This window comes from Nansenia antarctica (genome assembly GCF_963989245.1).
Source record: "Nansenia antarctica genome assembly, chromosome: 17".
In the NCBI taxonomy this organism is placed as follows: Eukaryota; Metazoa; Chordata; class Actinopteri; order Argentiniformes; family Microstomatidae; genus Nansenia; species Nansenia antarctica.
In genome coordinates, this window is record NC_137687.1 from 16,247,267 (window position 1) to 16,271,052 (window position 23,786).

Here is a 23,786-nt window from a genome sequence, read left to right on the forward strand (position 1 = left end):
ACAACATGTGTTTTAGGCAAATGGCAAGAAAACAATCAACGAAATCAAAGAGAAAAAAAAAGGGGGGGGGGGGGAACCTAGCTGAGCGGGGGCAAGGTAATTTCTTATTAATTATTAATTACTCAAAATGAGCTTAATCAAACTAACTAATCGAGGTACATCTGGACCGTCGTAACAATAGGGCTAAATTGGGTTTTACTGTGGAGAGTTTATTAGGAAGTGCAATCAAAATGGACAAACAGGTAATTCAGTATTTGAAAGATACTGGGTTGATAGATGAACTTTTTGGACTCAAGGCCCACTTAAACATCTCAAAAGTATTTGTGGCCCACACAGGCATTTTACGGACGCGTAAAACATATTTTGGTGTCTATCATTATTCTCTTATATTATTCTTATTGGATATTTAATATGCATCATCATACAATCATCATACATAAAGTGCAGTAGGCCCTGCATTGGGGGGGAGTAGCACACTGATGATGCATTTTTGAAGGTTTTAAAGAAAAAGAAAATACAGTACCATGCATGTTTTTCTTTAATTAAAACGTTTTTGTAAAAAAAAATAAAAAAAAACGAATACGCCCATGATTTGGCGGCGCATTTGCAGTACTCTCGCGGACCACCAGAGGGCCGCCGCGGCCCATAGGTTGGGAATCGCTGTACGGATTAGAGTGGAGGATGAGAGAGGAGGATTAGAGAGGAGGATGAGGAGGATGAGAGAGGAGGATGAGAGTGGAGGATGAGAGAGGAGGATGAGAGAGGAGGATGAGAGTGGAGGATGAGAGAGGAGGATGAGAGAGGAGGATGAGAGAGGAGGATGAGAGTGGAGGATGAGAGAGGAGGATGAGAGTGGAGGATGAGGTTGAGAGGATGATCCGGCCACCGCCTGGACACGCCCCTGCTTTTTTGTCTGTAAGGCAGTGAAATCCTTAATTTCATCACCTCGAGGATGACAAAAAGCTATCACATGGTGTCGCGAATAGGTCTAAAATGCTATTCAAAGAAGTCTATAAAAGGTTTTAAATTTGACTTGTTGAAACTTACAGTAGGAACCCTGGGATTAATAAGCAACGTTGAATAATTGAGGTCTAATGTCGCAAGATTAACTAAGTTCCCTCCGTTTCAGTGGTCATACTGTGGTACAGGTCAGGTGCATCTCAAAAAATGTGAATATCATGGAAAAGTTCAAATTCTGTTACACAATAAGTGCTGGTCGGAAAATATTTGTACCTTGATTACAACGATTTGTTTGTTTTTCACTAAGAATCTTTTTAGTTGAAATAGGGTGATATTCTGGGCCAGATCGGACTAGTCATGATATGACTTGATCTGGCCGCTATTGTGCTGCTCTCTTTCAAGTTGAACAAATGATCAAAATTAGTTTTTAACGCATTTTCAAACGGCCAGCGCAAATTATGTTTCCGATATTACACAAGTGTTGGTCTGAATTTTACATTTTAACCTCGATTACAACCATTTAGTTATTATTTTAGTTGAAATAGGGTGATATATATATATAGAAGGATGGATCTTTTCAAACATAACCAGAATGATCAGTTGAAACATGTCATTTTTTGCTCCTATCTGCTGGTTACAAAGTCATCAGAGAAGCTATGCAGATCTGATGTTGGAGTGCCTTTCCGGCTATTAACTGGTATGTTTGTTTTTTTAATGTTCCAGCTCTGACATGATTTATAAATATATTTGGTTTATCTTTTAAATTATTCAATAGGTAACAATTTAATAAAACATTATTGAGAGATAAATCCATTGATCCGTCACCATTATGCTTTTTTCTTAAACTGATGCTTGACTCCAGGAAGAACTGGGAAGTGGTACAATATCACTAGATGGTGCTGTGATGTCATAAATGGATTTATCATGTGTGCAGTGAGATGTTTAATGTTACATATTGTCATGACATGGTGTCATCTCAAAGTACAGAATTGATGTAAAATGGCCTGATATGTAAAATGGCTTGATATGTCTAGATCAGTCACCACAAGCTTCTGGAGAATTACTTTATATAACAACACTTGTTATACTTGGCATTTTTATGTTTGTTTGGATTGATCTAATCAACTATGTTTAATGTGGGAAACAATCATAAACAGGCTGTCAATTAAAACAGGCCTTTTCATAACACCGTAGAGCCACTATTTGACCATATCCTGGATATAATGTTGCAATACAATTCTTCAAAAGCACCCTGTTGCACAAAAAAGCTTTCGAAACCTTGCATTTAATATACTTGCAAGCGGTATGTGGAAGCGTTTTTTTTTTTACATGAAAAAACAAGAACCCATCCTTTCTGTTAATGTTGTTTAAAATTATTTCTTTCATTTTTAAGTTTTTCCCTGTCAAATATACCGTCCAAACACAGTCCGGTAGGGGGCGGTAATGCGCCTTAAGTTGGTCGTAAACCACCATTCAGACTGAACAGAAGAAGAAGAACACAGACACATGTGCCAAGACGACAGATCCAGAAGGGAAACTGCGATCAGACCATTAGTAACATCACTTTGTAGTAACGCGTACTAGTTGTAGGTGACATCATCTTGCGAAGATACGGTTCGGTGCACGCCAGATGGGTTGACATTAACACTACACAGATCCTCGCTAAGCTCGTTCTGGATCAACTCTTCCCTGGATCAGCAGCTGGTTCTGGACCGGCAGACAGACCTCCTCCACTGCTGGCGATGGCGAACGGTTTTGTTTCATCACCACCAGATCGCTAGCTAGAGACAGAGAGAGAGAGAGAGAGAGACAGACAGACAGACAGAGAGACAGACAGAGACAGACAGAGAGAGAGAGAGAGAGAGACAGACAGAGAGACAGACAGAGAGACGGACAGACAGAGAGACAGAGACAGACAGAGAGACAGACAGAGAGAGAGACAGACAGAGAGAGAGAGACAGACAGAGAGACAGAGAGAGAGAGAGAGAGAGACAGACAGACAGAGAGAGAGAGAGACAGACAGAGAGAGACAGAGAGAGAGACAGACAGAGAGAGAGGGACAGAGAGAGAGAGAGAGAGAGAGAGACAGACAGAGACAGAGACAGAGAGACAGAGAGAGAGAGAGAGAGAGAGAGAGAGAGAGAGAGAGAGAGAGAGAGACAGACAGACAGACAGACAGAGAGAGATAACATAACACTGCCAGCTAGCCTTTCTACAGCAACTCTTGCCGACCTAAATTACCTGTTTTAGGAATTTCAGCAGCTAAACCAAATCTACCACTCACAGACTGAGACTGCGATCAAACGTCCACTTGACTGTCCTGGCTTGACCATTCCTTTGTTCTGAGGAGTAAGCACGTGTGTCTGTATGAACCAACGTTAATAAACAGCTTAGCTAACTTGTATGTTATGCTATGCAAAATCTCTTGCTATGGTCCAGTAATGCAGGATAACGGAGACCCCAACACTGCCTCCAGATGCCATGCCACTGGAGACCCCCAACTTGACAAGGCCATTTACCAATGGACCACCTGGGATAAGGTGAGCATCTTTCTATTATGAATACTTCTTCTAACACATATAGATTTATGAAACACAGGATAAGATCTTATCCTGTGTTTCATAAATCTATATGTGTTAGAAGAACAGTAGTATAAAGCATCAATATTGACTCCAAACCAAGCAATGTGTGTGTTTGCGTCAATGACAGGACAGGTCTCACATCACTGACCGGTTTATTTCAATCCTCTGGTAAAGTGATACAGCCCCAGGTCGACCCGCCCCTTTTTAGTCTCGCTACCAGAACCAGTGTGTCCAATCTGTTACTCATCAGCTGTGTTTTCAACTTGTGTTATACCAGATGGATATACTAGAACACACTCCCAAGCCAATAACAGTACTCTTTCTTTGACATCCTTAACCATCACCAAAATATGAAGTTGTGATCAGTCGCATACATCTAGCTGCATATAGCCATACAATCAGCTGCATATAGCCAGGACACTGCCCTTTCATATTTTACTTTATTTGCACTTTGAAAGCATAAACAAATTCAAGGTCAACTATTGTGATGATCATAATCATAGCCTAGCCTACTCACTGTGAAGTGATGTTATTTTGTATTATATTTTTGAGTGGTTATTCAATACGGTGTAGCAATGTTATTGTTTGGGAGCTCCCCCCCAGGTTAGTTGATAGGGGCTGTAGGCAGTGTTAGTTGATGGGGGGCTGTAGGCTGTGTGCTCCACGGTAGGTTGTGTAGTACAGTGCAGCTCGCCTCGATTGGGATGGGGAGTTTAGGACTAGGGACATGTAATAATTAAATAAATAATTTTGCCATTTAGCAGACGCCTTTATCCAAAGTGACTTACAGTTACGAATTACAGGGACATTCCCCCTGGAGTAACTGAGGGCTAAGTGCCTTACTCAAGGGCACACTAGTAGTGGTGTGGTTTCAGGCGGGATTTGAACTCACAACCTTCTGATCACAGTCCAACTCACTATCCACTAGACCACCACTACCCCTTAACATGTTTGTTGTTATTTTCTGGGTTAATTGTTCAGGGAGGGGATTTCTGGGATTGTGGGTGGGTGCCGATTGCCTTTAAGTCACACTTAGTAGGATGTTTGCATCAATGTGACTTTTAGTGGAGAATCATTATGTTTTTCTTCCTTGTGTACTCGTTGCCCTGCGCTTGTGTTGCACGGCGTCCAACTGGTCTTTTTCACTCTACACTTTTCATGTCCATAACCACGCTAGATTTATTCTTATACATTTCTCTCAACACTGATCCCAATGGCTGATCCTCTAACCACTGGGACTTTGCCTATAAGGCTCTTCTCATGGAAGGTAAAGGGGTTCAACGGCCCAGTAAAGCGGACAAGGGTTTTCTCACACCTGAAGGGATTGCAAACAGACAACATAGCATGTTTGCAGGAAACACATCTACGTGTCCCTGATCAAGCTAGACTGCGTAAATCTTGGGTGGGTCATGTTTTTCATTTGAATTTCAACACTAAACCAAACTGCTGCTGGAGGTCCCTAGGACCAGATTCAAAACCAGAGGGGATAGAGCCTTCTCTAAGGCCACCCTTAGGCTCTGGAATAGCCTCCCCCTCCACGTCAGATCCGCCCAGAGCATCGAGGCTTTTAAAAAATGAGCTAAAACACACCTTTTCTCCCTGGCCTTTGACCTGAGGTGAGCCTGCCTCCCGACACTGCACTTTTTGTACTTTTATTTCTGCACTTGTATTTTGTATTGCACATTGTTTTTAGTGTATTTTATCTGTTGTTTCTCTTTTACTAGTGTTTTCTGTTAAGCACTTTGGGCGGCTGTTTGTCGTTGTAAAATGTGCTCTGTAAATAAACATTACTTACTTACTTACTTACTTACTAACTAAAGCTAGAGGTACAGCTATACTAATTCAGAATAACGTCCCCTTCTCCCCTGCTGATGTCATCTCTCACCCTCACGGTCGTTATATTATAGTTTCCGTCTCTCTGACCCAAACACCAGTGACTCTGGTTAGGGTTAGGGTATATGCCCCCAACTGGGACAATGCTGAATTCATAACCAATCTTTGCGCTTCCCTTCCTAACCTTAATACTAATTACTTAATTTTGGGGGGAGACCTAAATTGTATTATTGACCCAAAATTGGATCATTCCAGCCCAAAATCATCGTCCCCCTCAAAAATGTCCAAAGCCATATCTGCATATGAGTCAGACTGGTTGCGTAGATCCATGGAGATTTATTTATCCAACGACCAAGGAACTTTCATTCTTCCCTCATGTACATCATTCTTATACCAGAATGGATTATGTTTCCGATGACAAAGCCGTCCTTTCTTTAGTTAAGTCAGTGGAGTATGAAGCCGTTGGGGTCTCAGATCATGCCCCTCTCTTACTAGAGTTGTCTTTCCCGTCTAATGCCACACAACGCCCTCAGCGGAGACTGGATTCTACTCTGTTATCAGATGATACATTTTGTGATTATATGATCTACATTTCTATTCTTTTTTGAGACACTAAAACTCACGTATATCAATATGTGATCTGTTTTCAAACAATATCTATAGCTAAAGGTGATGTAATTGAACCAAAAACCATGAACATTTTCATTTGTTATCATTTATTTAACAAAAACTTAACAAAGATGCCAATTTCTACTGAGGAAAAAGTTAGGACACCCTATGCCCTAATAGCTGGTATTGCCCCCTTTGGCTGAAACAATCAATTACGGTAGACGTTTCCTATAACTGTCTACCAGTCTCTGACATCGATTGGGAGACTTTTTCCCACTCTTCCATGCAGAATTCTTTCAGCTATTTGAGGGGTGTCTTGCATGCACACTGCACAGCCTGTTTCAAAACACCCCACAGCATCTCAATAGGATTAAGATCCGGGCTTTGACTTGGCCATTCCAGAACTCTCCATTTCTTAGTTTTGAGCCATTCCCTGGTGGATTTACTAGAATGTTTTGGGTCATTGTCATGTTGCATGGTCCACATGCGCTTCAGCTTAAATTTTTGGTTGGAGGGTCTCACATGTTCTTTAAGCACCCTCTAATACGATAAAGAATGCATAGTGGACTCTATGATGGTGAGCTGGCCAGGCCCTGCTGCAGAAAAGCCACCCCACACCATGACATTTCCACCCCCATGCTTGACAGTTGGTATGAGGTTCTTGTCAGGGCTTGATATTAAGGCCTGTCAGCTTGTCCGGGACAAGTACATTTTATGTTCGGACAAGTGGACTTCCTCCTGCACTTGTCCGACGGACAAGTCAAAACAAAGAGAAAAATAAATAAACAGTATGTATTAATATCCGCAAAAAAATTAATTCCTCCTTCAGTTGTCCGATCGGAAAAGTAATAAATGTTTTAACGCACCTCATTCTCGCTGCCTATGAGGCGCGGCTTAGCTTGTATCAGAAGTTCTAATGCTATTGCGTGGCCGTTATTAACTCCACTGCCCGCAAAAGTGCCACCTTCTTGACCGCGAAGTTGGCTTGTGGACATTTTTAGTCCGTAGTGAAAGAAACCGACACGTTACTCAAGCCAGCAAGCACAATGTTCCTAAAACTGGTCAGGTGCCAGGAAAAGTGGGAAACGCAAAATGTCATCAGACGAAACGCCATTGCCGGTGTTCTGTCAATGTAGCTGCCTTGTCAATATATGCTGCCTTGGGGCGCTTAGGTGGTGTAGCGGGTTAAGCGTTGACCATGTCCATGTAACACCCGGTTCGATTCCGGCCGGGGACATATCCTGCATGTCATCCCTCCTCTCTCTCTCACCCATCCTTCCTGTCTAAATCTCTACTGTATCTGTCAATAAAATGACAAAAATATGAGTCGGACTGCCCCACTCAGAAAAAATTACTTGAAAGAAAATATATGCTGCCATGTCAATGTCTGCTGCCTTGTCAATGTCTGCTGCCTTGTCAATGTCTGCTGCCATGTCAATGTCTGCTGCCATGTCAATGTCTGCTGCCTTGTCAATGTCTGCTGCCTTGTCAATGTAGCTGCATTGTCAATGTAGCTGACTTGTCAATGTCTGCTGCCTTGTCAATGTCTGCTGCTTTGTCAATGTCTGCTGCCTTGTCAATGTCTGCTGCCTTGTCAATGTCTGCTGCCTTGTCAATGTAGCTGCCTTGTCAATGTAGCTGCCTTGTCAATGTCTGCTGCATTGTCAATGTCTGCTGCCATGTCAATGTAGCTGCCTTGTCAATGTAGCTGCCTTGTCAATGTCTGCTGCCATGCCAATGTAGCTGCCTTGTCAATGTAGCTGCCTTGTCAATGTAGCTGCCATGTCAATGTAGCTGCCTTGTCAAACAATCTGTGTCCGCTGAGTAGGGGAGCGCACACGCTGTCTTAACATTTGCTGGGCACAATACATCACAAAGGTATAAATGTCATACCAAATGAAAGAAGAAGTCTTCGGCATATTTTGTTTTGATTATATCTTCATACCTTATTTCAGTACAGCGCTGTAGACCGTTAAATAGACAGTGTGCATTTGTGACAATTTGCCCCATCAGCAGGTAAATTGTTACACTACGTCGGGCAAGTTGTCACATTGGATTATCAACAAATAGGAACACAACTAATTAATTGTGAATATTGATTATAATTCGTCCAAAACCAAATTCAACTTCATTAAATAACTCAAAATTAAAACAATCATGCCTAGAGAATCTGGCAAATCATGCCTTTGAATCAAAACATTAATGCTGGCATGACCCCTTTACTTTGACCTTTGAAATCGAACGTTCTCTGGCGTGCACGTAGATCCACAGTAATTGTTGGAATTGGAATGTAATGTAATGTATTACTGGCTTGTAGTGTGTTAGTAGACAGACAGACACACACACACGCATCGTCATATTTGGACAAGTAACTTGAGCTCCCGGACAAGTAAAAGATAAGTTCACTTGTCTGAAGGACAAGTACCTGAAAAAGCTTAATGTCAAGCCCTGCTTGTGCTCAAATGTTCTCTTTGGGGTGCACCAAACATGCCAAATGGATTTGTTGTAAGTTGCTTTGGATAAAGGCGTCTGCTAAATGCCCAAAATGTGAATATGGCAATTTACAACAGTGCGTGTGATGACGGTGTCTGCTGTCCATAGACATTTGACTAATCAGGGACACGAGAGGTAATAATAATAATAATAATAATAATACATTTTATTTGTAATGCACCTTACATAAAGAAATCTCAAAGTGCTACAGATTAAAAACAAGAAAGATAAAAACAATAAAACAATACAAATCTCAATAAAAAAGGCTAATAAAAGAATCTATTAAAAAGGTAGGTTTTAAGGCCTTGTTTAAAAGCATCCACAGACTGTGGTGCCCGTAGGTGGTCAGGGAAAGCATTCCACAGCCTGGGAGCAGCCCAGCAGAAAGCCCAATCCCCCATATCCCCCATGGTGCGGAGCTTGGTCCTGGGGGTCTTGAGGAGGTTGGTGGCAGGCAGTAGAACGGAGGGTGCGTGAGGAGGTCTGAGGGGTATGGAGGTTGTGTTGGAATGTCTCAGGAGTCTCATCCTGGAACGCTGGGCCTGGGGGGGGCGGGTAAGGTCTGTCTGGGGGGGTGAGGTGGGTCTGGGGGGGTAAGGTGTCCAAGGCCTGAACCGCCGATCTACCAACCTTGCGATCATTAGACGGTGGCTCTACCTCCTGAGACACAGCCTCTACTTCCTGAGACACAGCCTCTACCTCCTGAGACACAGCCTCTACCTCCTGAGACACAGCCTCTACCTCCTGAGACACAGCCTCTACCTCCTGAGACACAGCCTCTACCTCCTGAGACACAGCCTCTACCTCCTGAGACACACCCTCTACCTCCTGAGACACAGCCTCTACCTCCTGAGACACAGCCTCTACCTCCTGAGACACAGCCTCTACCTCCTGAGACACAGCCTCTACCTCCTGAGACACAGCCTCTACCTCCTGAGACACAGCCTCTACCTCCTGAGACACAGCCGCCCTGTTTGTAGTTTGCCTCTTCATTTTATGTCTTTACCTTTCAGTCAATAAGGTTTAAGTACGGAAAAAAGTTAACAGCAGTTTGGCTCCAAACCGTATGCTCCTCTCATAAGATGTTAATTAAAGCCATTACTGGCATTAGTAATCACAAAGTTGCGTAACCTCTGGGTGTCAGATTTCCAAAGTAACTGAGTTATACAAAATGTGCCTCAGACATCTGCTGCAGACCTTTATGGTGACAGAATAAGCTTTTACTGTTTCCCCATCTTGTGATTAATGGACGCCTTGAAAAGTATAGATCCGGTCAGTTATTATCTTAACTTCTGAGAGAGAGAGAGAGAGAGAGAGAGAGAGAGAGAGAGAGAGAGAAGAGATGAGAGAGAGAGAGAGAGAGATGAGAGAGAGAGAGAGAGAGAGAGAGAGAGAGAGAGAGAGAGAGAGAGAGAGAGAGAGGAGAGAGAGAGAGAGAGAGAGAGAGAGAGAGAGAGAGAGAGAGAGAGAGAGAGAGAGAGAGAGAGAGAGAGAGAGAGAGAGAGAGAGAGAGAGAGAGAGAGAGAGAGAGAGAGATGAGAGAGAGAGAGAGAGAGAGAGGAGAGAGAGAGAGAGAGAGAGTGAGAGAGAGAGAGAGAGAGAGAGAGAGAGAGAGAGAGAGAGAGAGAGAGAGAGAGAGAGAGAGAGAGAGAGGCCAAACCAAACCTCTGTCCTCCACCACCCTTCCACACACCAGTGCCCTAGTTATGAAAGGCTGTTAAAGTCATAGATCTGGATGACCTCCAATCTTTAAATGTCAGACTACTTCACTAGTAGCATAGGGCCGCTTCCTACACTGTTTAATACAGCTTTGCACACGGTTATAGACTGTGTCTGTCTTTGCATTGCTTTGCACATCATTGTTGCTAAGATGATTTGGACTATTTGTTAATTTTATAATATTCTGCATAAACTAAATTATGTTTTAGGTCCTGCCTCTTGATAATTTAAAGGTTTGGATTTGTTTCTGTCAGATTTAGTAACAAGGAATGACATGTTGTCATTATTAGGGCTTTACTATATTTTCTATATTTACTATATTTTCTATATTTACTATATTTTCTGTGTTTTTTATTATTTCATGCTCAGAATCCTCAGACCAGGGCCCAGATGGAGGCCCTGCTGCAGGCCGGGGACGTGGAGCAGCTGAAGAGACGGCTCTGCTCCAGGATGGCGTTTGGGACAGCAGGTCTGAGGGCCGCCATGGGGGCAGGCTTTGCCTGATAAACGACCTCACCATCATCCAGACCACACAGGTGGATCCTTTTCTCTAATATAATATAATATATATATAATATATCCTTTTATATAGTATAGTGTTCTCCTCTGAGCTGTATTGTTTGCTGCTTTTTGATGTTTCTGTCTACCTTCCTCCCCCTCCCCTCCCATGTGTCCAGACTGTCTCCCTTCCTCCCCCTCCCCTTCCATGTGTCCAGAGACTGTCTCCCTTCCTCCCCCTCCCCTCCCATGTGTCCAGACTGTCTCCCTTCCTCCCCCTCCCCTTCCCATGTGTCCAGACTGTCTCCCTTCCTCCCCTCCCCTTCCCATGTGTCCAGACTGTCTACCTTCCTCCCCCTCCCCTCCCCATGTGTCCAGACTGTCTACCTTCCTCCCCCTCCCCTTCCCATGTGTCCAGACTGTCTCCCTTCCTCCCCCTCCCCTCCCCATGTGTCCAGACTGTCTACCTTCCTCCCCCTCCCCTCCCCATGTGTCCAGACTGTCTACCTTCCTCCCCCTCCCCTTCCCATGTGTCCAGACTGTCTCCCTTCCTCCCCCTCCCCTCCCCATGTGTCCAGACTGTCTCCCTTCCTCCCCCTCCCCTTCCCATGTGTCCAGACTGTCTCCCTTCCTCCCCCTCCCCTCCCCATGTGTCCAGACTGTCTACCTTCCTCCCCCTCCCCTTCCCATGTGTCCAGACTGTCTCCCTTCCTCCCCCTCCCCTCCCCATGTGTCCAGACTGTCTACCTTCCTCCCCCTCCCCTTCCCATGTGTCCAGACTGTCTACCTTCCTCCCCCTCCCCTCCCCATGTGTCCAGACTGTCTACCTTCCTCCCCCTCCCCTCCCCATGTGTCCAGACTGTCTACCTTCCTCCCCCTCCCCTTCCCATGTGTCCAGACTGTCTCCCTTCCTCCCCCTCCCCTCCCCATGTGTCCAGACTGTCTACCTTCCTCCCCCTCCCCTCCCCATGTGTCCAGACTGTCTACCTTCCTCCCCCTCCCCTTCCCATGTGTCCAGACTGTCTCCCTTCCTCCCCCTCCCCTCCCCATGTGTCCAGACTGTCTCCCTTCCTCCCCCTCCCCTCCCCATGTGTCCAGACTGTCTACCTTCCTCCCCCTCCCCTCCCCATGTGTCCAGACTGTCTCCCTTCCTCCCCCTCCCCTTCCCATGTGTCCAGACTGTCTCCCTTCCTCCCCCTCCCCTCCCCATGTGTCCAGACTGTCTCCCTTCCTCCCCCTCCCCTCCCCATGTGTCCAGACTGTCTACCTTCCTCCCCCTCCCCTCCCCATGTGTCCAGACTGTCTCCCTTCCTCCCCCTCCCCTCCCCATGTGTCCAGACTGTCTCCCTTCCTCCCCCTCCCCTTCCCATGTGTCCAGACTGTCTACCTTCCTCCCCCTCCCCTCCCCATGTGTCCAGACTGTCTCCCTTCCTCCCCCTCCCCTCCCCATGTGTCCAGACTGTCTACCTTCCTCCCCCTCCCCTCCCCATGTGTCCAGACTGTCTACCTTCCTCCCCCCCCTTCCCATGTGTCCAGACTGTCTCCCTTCCTCCCCCTCCCCTCCCCATGTGTCCAGACTGTCTCCCTTCCTCCCCCTCCCCTCCCCATGTGTCCAGACTGTCTCCCTTCCTCCCCCCCCCCCTTCCCATGTGTCCCCAGCACTACCTTAATTAGGCCCCTATACTTTCTTTTATTTACCTTTTTGTTTGTTTTTATTATTACTACTCAATCTTTTCAGTTTGAAAAGCGTCTTTGAGTGTCTAGAAAAGCGCTATACAAGTCTAATGTATTATTATTATTATTATTATTATTATTATTATTATTATTATTATTACCTTCAGATCAATGAGTGAAGGACAACTGTAAGAGACATTACCTAATGCCAGTCTTGTGTACTTCCTCCTCGTTACAGGGTATATACAAATATCTGGCCAAGTCTTTCCCTGACCTGGGCAGCCGAGGCATAGTGGTTGGATATGACACAAGGGCGCAGGAGGCCAGTGGTTGTAACAGTGAAAGGTATCTTCCCCCCTCTTTTGTAATCTGGTGGTCACATCACCGCCTACCCCACTTCCTGGTATCACTTCCCCCTTGGGTGTATATTAGAAGCTGTAGTTGACTAACTTGACTCATAATGCCTTTTCTGGCTTTATTTAAAGGCCCTTTTTTTGCTGATATGTGACATCCTGGTGTGCTGCACACTGTGTTCAGGGTTCCCGCGCTGTTCTCAAAAAGCCGTGAAGTCTAAAATCCAGGTTAGACTAATGTCTAATGACAGGCTCTCCAACGATATAAAATACAATACCAATTGGTATTATTAAAGGGGAGGAAGAATCGACTGAAATAACGTTTCCGAACTTTTTTTCTTAGCGTCTCCTAAAGTGATTTCCCACATGCTTTGAAGCATGACGTTTCTCATGACCCTTCTCATGACCCCCCTTCACGGTTTTGTTTTGCGTCTGAATCAAAAAACCTTTCAACACATTTTATTGAGAGTTTCTCCTGCCTAGCCTATATCTGGCCTTACTTTCCCAAATAACTATTTTTTCCCAAGAAAAGCCAGGAAGTGCTGCCGCAAAACTGCCTGGCAGTGTACTTAGTTATGGCACATTAAATAGAAATGATAAATAACCGTGGATATAGATAGACTCTATGAGGACTGGCCCACTACCACCACTCGTTTTAGGAGCTGATATTATAGGCCATGGAGTTGTGTTTACTAGCTCTCTATTTGTTAAGTCAAAGAGCATGACAGAAGATTGTATTTCAATTTATAAAAAAAATCATTTGTTGAAAAAAAAAGAAGAATGCTGGAAAATGAGTCTGATAATGCACTTGACATGTGTTGGTACTGTTCTGGGTCCAGTTGACCAGTGAGAGATTAGAGACATGATCGTTTGGTTTCCGCAGACTTGCCAGGTTAACTGCTGCTGTGATGCTCTGTAGAGGTATTCCTGTCTATCTCTTCTCCACGTATGTCCCAACTCCATTTGTGGTAAGCTACTATTATTTATTCTGAATCTTTTGTGTTTGTTGCTCTGTGATGTTTTTGCATACTGGTGAGCATCAGGCCATATGTGACACAGTCTGATCATTTGGTCCGCATGTCGGCAACCAATCAAAATGACTTTAAAAGTCACGGAACTACGTTAGATCATTACATCAGATCCCGATATGAGGACCAAAGCATTAGAACGTGACACATATTGTCTGGTTATACAGCTGGTGAAGTCAGCGAGTCATACTGCTTTAGGTCACACGACTGTTCCTTCATCTCTCCTAGCCATATGCTGTTAAGAGGCTGGGAGCGTTAGCCGGTGTAATGGTCACTGCCTCTCACAATCCCAAAGAGGACAACGGATACAAGGTAATTGTTCTGCCTCACCAGAGTTATTGCATGGCATGGAAAGTGTCAATAATCTGTTGTAGATCATGTTAAACGACATTGTAAAGTGTTATATGATCATATACCATCATAGAATTCTTTTTTTTTAACCCCAAACCGGTGATGACCACGATTATCCCTGTTACAACATTGACACTGACAGGCCACCGTACTTTGACTCCCTTCTGTTCTGCTCTATTATCCCTGTTACAACATTGACACTGACAGGCCACCGTACTTTGACTCCCTTCTGTTCTGCTTTCCTCTGGAGGTCTACTGGCACAGTGGAGCTCAGATCTCCTCCCCTCATGACGAGGAGATCCTGAGGTGCATCGAGGAGAGCACGGAGCCGTGGAGCGGGTCCTGGGAGGAGGCGCTGGCCGACAGCAGCCCCCTGAGGAGGGACCCTCTGCAGGAGATATGCAGCAGCTACATGGAGGAGCTCAGCTCTGTCTGTTTCCACAGGTACCTTCCCAGTAAAGTCCAAAAGACGTCCTCAGGGAAGCCGGAATGTGGGTTCAGATGACGTCTTTCTAGGACGTCCACATGCCGTCTTTCTAGGACGTCCAGATGGCGTCTTTAGGACGTCTTATGGACCTCAGACTATTCTGTAGTCCGTAAGACGTCCTAAAGACCTCATCCGGACGTCCTAGAAAGACGTCATCTGAACCCACATTCCGGCTTCCCTGAGGACGTCTTTTGGACTCTTAGTTTACTGGGTTAGAAGTTAAAAGAAGATCAAATGTATTTGTATAGAAATGTTCCAAATTACTTCACAACAACAACAATACTAAACCATAAACACAATACTGACAATATGAACTAACCCCCGAACCGTAGACGCCCCCAAAAAGCAAGCCGAGCTAAAAACATAGAAACAACAAAAACTCCTTTGTGGCCAAAAAGTCTTATTTTGTTGTTTTGTTTCTCAGAAATCTCAACGCAAAATCCACATTGAAGTTTGTGCACTCGTCCTTCCACGGAGTAGGACACAACTATGTCCAGCTGGCGTTCCGGGCGTTCGGGTTACCTGCTCCTATCCCGGTACCAGAGCAGAGAGATCCTGATCCCAACTTCTCTACTGTCAGCTGCCCAAACCCAGAGGAAGGAGAATCTGTTTTGGTAAGTAAAAAAAAATTCTCTATATAACATACAGAGGGGAATTTGATGTGTTAGAAGTCAGAATATATTAATATTTCCCAATGGGAAAGTGTGTCCAAACCTTTGACTGGTACTGTCTGAACGACCGGTACACGCAGCTGCGCTAAGGATTACCGGGCTACTGCCCGTTGTTATTATTTGACTATTATAACTCCAGCACACCTGGGGGGGGGGATGCTGAGGCTGAACCTGACTTTCATATACATGAATGTGACAAACGGGCGACGTCCCAACCCTGCCCTCCGTGTGCCAACCTCCCTCTGTGCCTGAGGCTGCTACAGTTATATAAGGTTATATACATTTATATAAGTTATATACAGTTACGTTTAAGCCTAGAATCAATACTAGACATTAACAGCTCTCATACGCCTGCACAAACGGTGTGACTGAACACACCTGACTTACCAAAAGCACCTGTTATTAACCTGTTATTAACCTGTTATTATTACGCTGTTATTACGCTGTTATTAACCTGTTAAGATAATTAACCTGTTATTCGGATAATTGTCCCATTACTTTTATGCATAAAAAGTGTTGCAATTTCTAAATGGGGGAAACCGATATGTACACCAATATGCTCAAAGAGAAGCTGAGGATTTCTACTTTAGTCTGTCTCTTTACTCACGGAGGAAAGGAAACTATATTTTTGTTGTTGTTGCTATGTTGGTGTGTTAGGAGCTCTCCCTTCGCCTGGCTGAGAAAGAGGGTGCCAAGATTGTGATGGCAACAGATCCTGACGCAGACCGTCTGGCTGTTGCAGAACAATCCAACAGGTAGAAACACCTGCTAACCAGGTTCAACACCTGTGTATCATTTCTACCTCATTTTAAGTACCCCTGCTCCACTACCCCCGCTATCCCTCACCTCCGCTCTTCCTCACCCCTACCTCCTCCTTCTCTCTCCCCTCTCTCTGACTGTTAGTATTTTAATGCATCTGTATTTGCCAGTGTTTTATTGTTATAAATTATTTAACCTTGTTTTATTTCTAGCTTCCCCCCCCCCCCCAAAGAGCCATTGCTTTTTGGTCAGGCTGCATTTGTAAATAAGAATTTGTTCTTACATGTTTGCCTGGTTAAATAAAGGTTAAATAAAAAAAAATATATACGTATATATTCTTGTGCCCAAACTCTGGAATGCTCTTCCCTTGGAACTTAGATCTTAGATCAGCGGTCTCGGTCAAAGCATTTAAAAAACAGCTCAAGACTGTCCTCTATAGACAGGCTTTTGGCTAACCCCAAAAGTGTCTTGTTATTATTTGTTGTACACTTGTTATTTGTTTTTATTTTCGCTTGTTTACCTATTTCTTTTAACCTGCTATTACTTTTGCTCTTTAATTATGTTTTTATAGCCTAGGATACCCTATAGATACAGTAGGTGCTATATAAATAAACTTTCATTTATTATTTCAGTTTCATATTAGGATTACTGCAAGTGAATTTGACAAAACAAAAAAACTTCTGTACTTCCATAATTAGGATGTCCAGTACACGATGAAATTCCAGCGCTTGCTTATCTCATAGGTGTTGAGTGCTTCAGAAATAAAATGTAAAAAACGAATTCAAGGGGTTTATCAGGGCTTTTTCCACTGATTTAGTAAACCACTATATATAGCGTTTTTTTTCTTTTCTTTGTTTGTTTCACAATACAAGCATATTATTGTTTTAATAGGATTATAGTGATTTATTTCACTCCATTGTTAAGATTCTAGAGATGCAACCAATCATTTCTCATACTGACATTCAACATCATGTTTTATGAAGGTGTAGATGGAAGGTTTTCACAGGGAATGAGCTGGCGGCTCTGCTGGGCTGGTGGATGCTGTTCAACTGGAAGGAGACGCACCCAGACCCGGTGGAGACAGACAGGGTGTACATGCTGGCCACCACCGTCTCCTCCAAAATCCTCAAAGCCTTCGCTCAGATCGAGGGCTTCCACTTTGAGGTAAACTGTCATCGTCCTCTGAGAATAAGAGATTGTGTAGGTGAAGGAAGTCGATATTTGTTCTCTAGTTGTGTTGCCTTGTTCCTAGAAAAGCCCTAATAGCCCTAAAAGACTGACATCTGCTAGGCAGAGTTTAGTTTATATGAGCTACAGCGACTGTATTTGGTCATACACAACATGCCTGTGCCATGCCAGTGGTTGTTTTCTGGACAAGACTAAACTTTGAACTTGTTTAAGAGATTCATACAATGTTCATTCATTCAAGTGACAAATAAGAAAGCCCCAATATCCTCTATCTGAACACAGTGCACCCTGTGGCAGGCCCTCACATCTGTCTGCTCTTTGTTCTACAGGAAACATTACCTGGCTTCAAATGGATCGGGAAAAGGATACACGAGTTGTCCAAAACGGGGAATGAAGTGATATTTGCATTTGAGGAGTCCATTGGTAAACAAATACCTTTTGTTTTAGTATCCAGTTGATTCGTCCTAACATTAGCATCTTCTATTTCCATAACAATGGGGGTTGAATGACATCTCTTTCTCCTCTTACAAACTTCATTTTCTCTGGACAGATCGTTGATGCTTTTGTTGTGGCGGTGGTGTTTCAGGGTTCCTGTGTGGAGGCATGGTCCCAGATAAAGATGGAGTGAGTGCAGCCGCGGTGGTGGCCGAGATGGCCACCTATCTCTACAGCAAGAACCTCACCCTCAATATGCAGCTAGACAACATCTTTGAAATGTAAGTGACCTTCATTAATGCCCTTCTACTGCATGTTCTGGTTATTACTGTAAGCAGGGTTCCCACGGGTCCTTGAAATCCTTGAAAGTTTGTGAATTTGAGAAAAAGAAATCAAGGTCTTAAAAGGTTTTAGAAAATAGACATGGGTCATTGAAAGTGCTTGAATTCCCCCCTCTCTCTCTCTCTCTAAAAATTTAAAAATGTTTTACTTAGCTCGTCAACTAGTTCTGTCTCAAACTATGCCGTGTTGGGTCCTTGAATTTGAGCGAATTAAGTCTTGGAAGTCCTTGAAAGTCCTTGAAAGGTGCTTGAATTTGATGTTTCAGAAGGTGTGGGAACCCTGTGTAAGTATAGGTATTGCAAGCCAGTGGCCCAGGATGTAGAGTGAGGAAGCTTGGTGGAAAAGGTCACCCCCCCTGAACAAGACGCTAGTCTGTTGCGCAGCATTACCCCCCAAAAACAGAGGCATCGGGCATCGGGTCCCACTTTTTAAATCTTGGTATGACTCTGATGACGATGGAACCATCAACCTTCCAGTGTCAAGGCAGACACTCTAACCGCAAGGCCACTGAGTCTGTGTTATACTGTGGTAATGTGTAATTTCATATTCTTTCCCTGCTTCAACTTTGCTTCAACTTTTAAGACCTTCAAATCAAGGTCTTAAAAGTTTTAGAAAATAGACATGGGTCATTGAAAGTGCTTGAATTCCCCTCTCTCTCTCTCTCTCTCTCTCTCTCTCTCTCTCTCTCTCTCTCTCTCTCTCTCTCTCTCTCTCTCTCTCTAAAAATAAATATATATATATATATATAAAAATGTTTTACTTAGCTCGTCAACTAGTAAATAAGTCTCTGTATTGCTTAACATTACACATATTTCACAATATATTGTTTTGCTGTGCTGTGGTAGAGAAGGCAAGAGACCATCTAGTGTTCACACATTCAAGCCTCTCTCTTTAATTGTTGTCTGTGAGCGGACAGTTCCTATTATATCGATTCTCATCTCGATCTGTCTCAAACGATGCCGTGTTGGGTCCTTGAATTTGAGGGAATTGAGTCTTGAAAGTCCTTGAAAGGTGCTTGAATGTGATGTTTCAGAAGGTGTGGGAACCCTGATGTTTATATCCCTGACAATTGTCTTCCCTTAGTTACGGTTATCACATTTCCAAAACGTCCTACGTCATCTGCAACGACCCCCCGACAGTCAAGAGGATATTCACTCGTCTCCGGAACTTTGAGGGAGAAAGCACGTGCACGTATCCAAAGTCCTGTGGGGGTTACAGCATCGTGCACGTGAGAGATGTGACCACAGGGTACGACAGCAGTCAACCTGGTAAACGTTGTGTAAGTGTGATTTATTTACTGAAATGGTTTTGTTCTTAAAGGAATACTACACTCCAGAAACTTAATTCCTGTGAATGTTGTGGTTTGGAGAAAAAAAAATGGTGTTCTCAAATTTGTTTAAATCTGTGTTAGTGAGCACTTCTCCTTTGCCGAGATAATCCATCCACCTGACAGGTGTGGCATATCCAGATGCTGATTAGACAGCATGATTATTGCACAGATGTGCCTTAGGCTGGTCACAATAAAAGGCCACTCTAAAATATGCAGTTTTATCACACAGCACAATACCACAGATGTCGTAAGTTTTGAGGGAGCGTGCAATTGCCACCAGAGAATGTCCACCAGAGCTGTTGACCGTGAATTGAATGATCATTTCTCTACCATAAACCGTTTCCAATTTCAATTCTCGGAAACGCCTTTGGAGACGGCTTAGGGTAGAGAAATGAACATTCAATTCACGGGCAACAGCTCTGGTGGACATTCCTGCTAATTGCATGCTGATTGGCCTGCTCTCACTGTCCTGTTAAACCCAAAGTAACCCCAAACTACTTGCACTGCTTTCAAGTAATGCCTAACCCTAAATAAAACACAAAATGTAAGGTTATAGCCTACTATAGCATACTGTCTCCTTTACCACTTTGCGACAATACCGTTGTGTAACACATGAATTACAATAATTAAAAAGACTAACATTGGAATATAAAATGAATATGAGCTCACAAACGGGGCAAGTGGAGAGGCAGATGTGAGCCATTAACCTTGCTTAACAATGCCCCCTGGTGGTTGTTTTGCAGAGGTGATATACCTCTAATAAAACACTTTTTTAAGTAGCTCACTACTGTTGTGGCGACACTGTTGTACTACCGTCACTAAACCATGAACCTTTTAATCTCTCACCTGCTGTTGTGGCTGACGTTAGCTTGTTAGCGGCCCATTGATAAAAACATCGCCGTTTGGTAGCTACCTTAACATGGTGATCCTATCCACAACAAATGCACAAATCCTAGCTAAACAATCATCTTGACATGGTTGCTGACTTTTCCCCCCCGCTATCTACTCAATGTCAAACAGACACACTCTCTCTCCAGACCAATTTGATGGTTGAAATGACAACCTATCCCAGTGGCATTTCCTGTCTCAGCGATTTGAGGCAGCAGATATGGAGAATTAACCGTATATGGGGAGTTTCAGGGATAACGCTGTCTTGCGAACTGCGCTTTGCCCCTTGACCCCAAACATGATTCAACCTGTGCGGCCGGGAACAGCCACTCACATCACTAGCAGACAATTTAAAGCGGATACGATCAACCCTGTCGTGTTTGAGCTACTAGGTACTTATTCAAATTAGATCCAGATTATCACAAGATGATATGCATTTGTCATGGATGCCCCCATCTCCTCTATACATTGAACTGTCATTGACAGCTGAACGTGACTACTTTCATCCTAGAAAGTTCTTGCCCAAGCAGTTGTTCAATCACAGGAAGGAAGGCGTGTGACAGGGTCCCTTCATAATCCCACATCGCTATCTGGAGTTAAGAGCTCTCTGGGTGGCAGAAAAAAGATTGTCTCAGGCCCCTAACCCTTTTCTGACATATTAACATTATTTAATATTGGAAATCATAAGAATTTGGCGTTTGGAGTGTAGTATTCTTTTAAAGGTACAGTATACTTAGCATTATGAGGTATCCATAGGTAGCTGGGTGACTTCGACACAGACAGTAAAGCAAAGCGAGACGTAATCACTTGTGATACGCTTGTTTGTCACACAGCTAGCTAGCACATTGCATTGTCATGTACATGTGCAGATGTCCGTCTTATTTCTAACAAGTGAAATGTGTTTGTCTCTCTTTAATGGGATGTGGGAACAACTAATGTTCATCTGTCTGTTAGGTTCTACCCATGACGAAGAGCAGCCAGATGGTGACCTTCACTCTGCAGAATGGGATTGTGGCCACGCTCAGGACCAGCGGCACAGAGCCCAAGATCAAATACTACACTGAGTTCTGTGCACCGCCCGGGAAAAGGTTTGTGCTTAGTTAAAAACAAGGCCTATCCTCTACCAGTAATGACAAGTGCTGGAAGCAAAACTAAAGCCACAGTTTCATTATCACAACCAATATATTTTTGGCCTTAATCTTTGTGGGACTGATGGTAGAAACGACTGGTGGATTGATGATTCACTTGCTTAGTCAAATGTATTGAGTCTAAGTCGCTTTGGAATAAGGCGTCTGCTAAAATGTAGAAAAACAGTAGGTTGGCCAGTAAGACCACTTTGATTTTAGACTTTGTGATGATGGTATATTGTTATGCAAATAGATAAATTGTGCTATTCCATTACCAGTAGTAGTAGAGTAAGGTAACTAGTAGAGAAAGGTAACTAAAATGAAGCAAGCACTAGTCCCGCAGATCTTTTTCTTTTTTTTTCAACAGTATGTTTATTGAGTTTTAAAAAAAGATAAAACAAATCTTGAAAATAAATAAATAGTAATAATTATATATATATATATATATATATATATATACGGTACATGTGGGAAAACGGTTTATGTTGGCATTTCCGGGGACATGGCAGCATAAAACGTAGACTTGGTACATGCTGGCATGTCTACACCTAACCCTAACCCTAGCACCTAACCCTAACCCTACCCTTACCCTAGCACCTAACCCTACCCTTACCCTAGCACCTAACCCTAACCCTACCCTTACCCTAGCACCTAACCCTACCCTTACCCTAGCACCTAACCCTACCCTTACCCCTAACCCTAGCACCTAACCCTACCCCTAACCCCTAGTTTTCCCACATGTACCGTAACATATATACATACAAGCAAAGAACTCACCAGGATTACCATACACATGTATATAATATACTGTATATGGTACATACATTGATGGAGAGACAATATTATAACAGCTCATATATACACATACAAAATAAAAAAGGAAAACAGAAAACAGAGAAAAAACTAAATAAATGGTACATTGCAACAGACACATTAATCCGCAGCTCATATTTAATGAAGAGATACTGTACTATTTACCGTATGACATAAAACTGCTGTTGTGAGTTGTTGTTTAAGCATCTACATGTTTGCTTTCAGCGACATCTCAAGTCTTGAGGAGGATCTTAAGAGAGTGACAGACACTCTTGTCGAGGAGTTTCTGGAGCCTGATAGGAACAACCTGATTCGTCGGTCCGTGTAGCTGGGCATTTCCTCTTGGCATTGAAACAAATACATCAGTTCATATTTTTGAATGATCCTGCTTGCGTTCTATGAATGTTTTTTTCTCACTGTGAAAGTTGTCATTTCAGCTGGTCAAAGTTGCAGGTAGTTGAAACCAAAATGGTTTTTTTTTTCTTTCAAATCAGATGATTTTTCTTTGACAATATGAGTTTAACCTCAACTAGGTGGTGTAATATGACCCTGAGGTATAGCCAAAGCATACGCAGGGGAAGAAATGTCATAATTCCACCACTGCAGTACCGCGTCACTGCATATACCCATGTCACTACAGCTGCTACTGTATTAGGCTGACGTGTCTCTATATGGGCCTGTTGTTGTGTTTGTGTACACTGTGTGTGTGGATATAATAGTACCTCACACTCACTGCATGCTGCCTCAAATGTATACAGTAGACAAACTGTACCCAACTGTCATGTGTAGAGCACGGCGTGCACTTGTAACACAGATGGCATTGCTCTCCGTCTGTCAGTTTGTAACCGACGTGTAACTGACGTGTTTTGCCAAAAAGTCAATCAGGAAAAGGAGCAAACTGCAGCGAGCTCCCGTATCCTTTCACTGGGGTGACGTGGAATAATCATTGTCATTATTTTAAGCCTGTGGTGGATGACAGAAGTGTTAACATGTCAGAGCTGTCTTATGAAAGCTTCAAAAACGTTTCTCCTGCAGCAGATGACAAACAAAGATCTTACTTAAACATCTACAACTAGATTTGGAATATGAGTCCTAACAGTTTGTAGGCTACACAGCAGTCTATTAGCCGTCTTAATTTGTTTCTCTTCAAAACAGTATTGGACTAACTAAGATTTTACATAACGACAGTGTCAGCGTTTGTGTTTTGTTGACTTGATCGCTGAAGATTTGAGCGATGGTGAGGTTGAGCGTGTTTTATGTTGACATTGTCCAGCAGGTGTCAGGGTTGAGCTACAGACATGTCGTCTGTTGTCTTTGTGACATACAGTAAACACATAACAATCATTGATTATGCCATTAATTAACAAAACAATTTTAACAAACGTTGGTCATCCATGATTCTTATGCATTTCATAAAATATTCTAGAAGTACTATTTTACTATTATAATGGCGTGAGCACAATTTCTAAATTCCAGCTATAGGCCTATAAACAGCTGGGAATGGTGCATAATTGGAGACTGATTTATACACACGCAGATAATTCCAAACCATGAGAGTTTCTCATAATGGAAGACAGATTCTCCCCGTCTTTGTGCAATGTACACCCCACGAGCATAGCCGACGGTATCTGATACTGGGCTCACCT

At 43.4% G+C, this 23,786-nt stretch overlaps 1 protein-coding gene across 1 annotated transcript; it reads left to right on the forward strand.

Annotated features, from left to right (window-relative positions):
- Window positions 1–2,602: 2,602 nt before the first annotated feature.
- On the forward strand, window positions 2,603–22,545 carry pgm2l1 (phosphoglucomutase 2-like 1). The gene is given in 15 exon segments (XM_080547242.1): window positions 2,603–3,500; window positions 10,566–10,695; window positions 10,698–10,732; window positions 12,607–12,713; window positions 13,605–13,689; window positions 13,978–14,061; window positions 14,351–14,544; window positions 15,012–15,201; window positions 15,916–16,013; window positions 17,001–17,181; window positions 17,535–17,628; window positions 17,792–17,921; window positions 19,066–19,261; window positions 21,155–21,288; window positions 22,366–22,545. Coding segments are annotated over 15 exon segments (1,893 nt in total). The 5' UTR covers window positions 2,603–3,368; the 3' UTR covers window positions 22,469–22,545.
- Window positions 22,546–23,786: the final 1,241 nt, after the last annotated feature.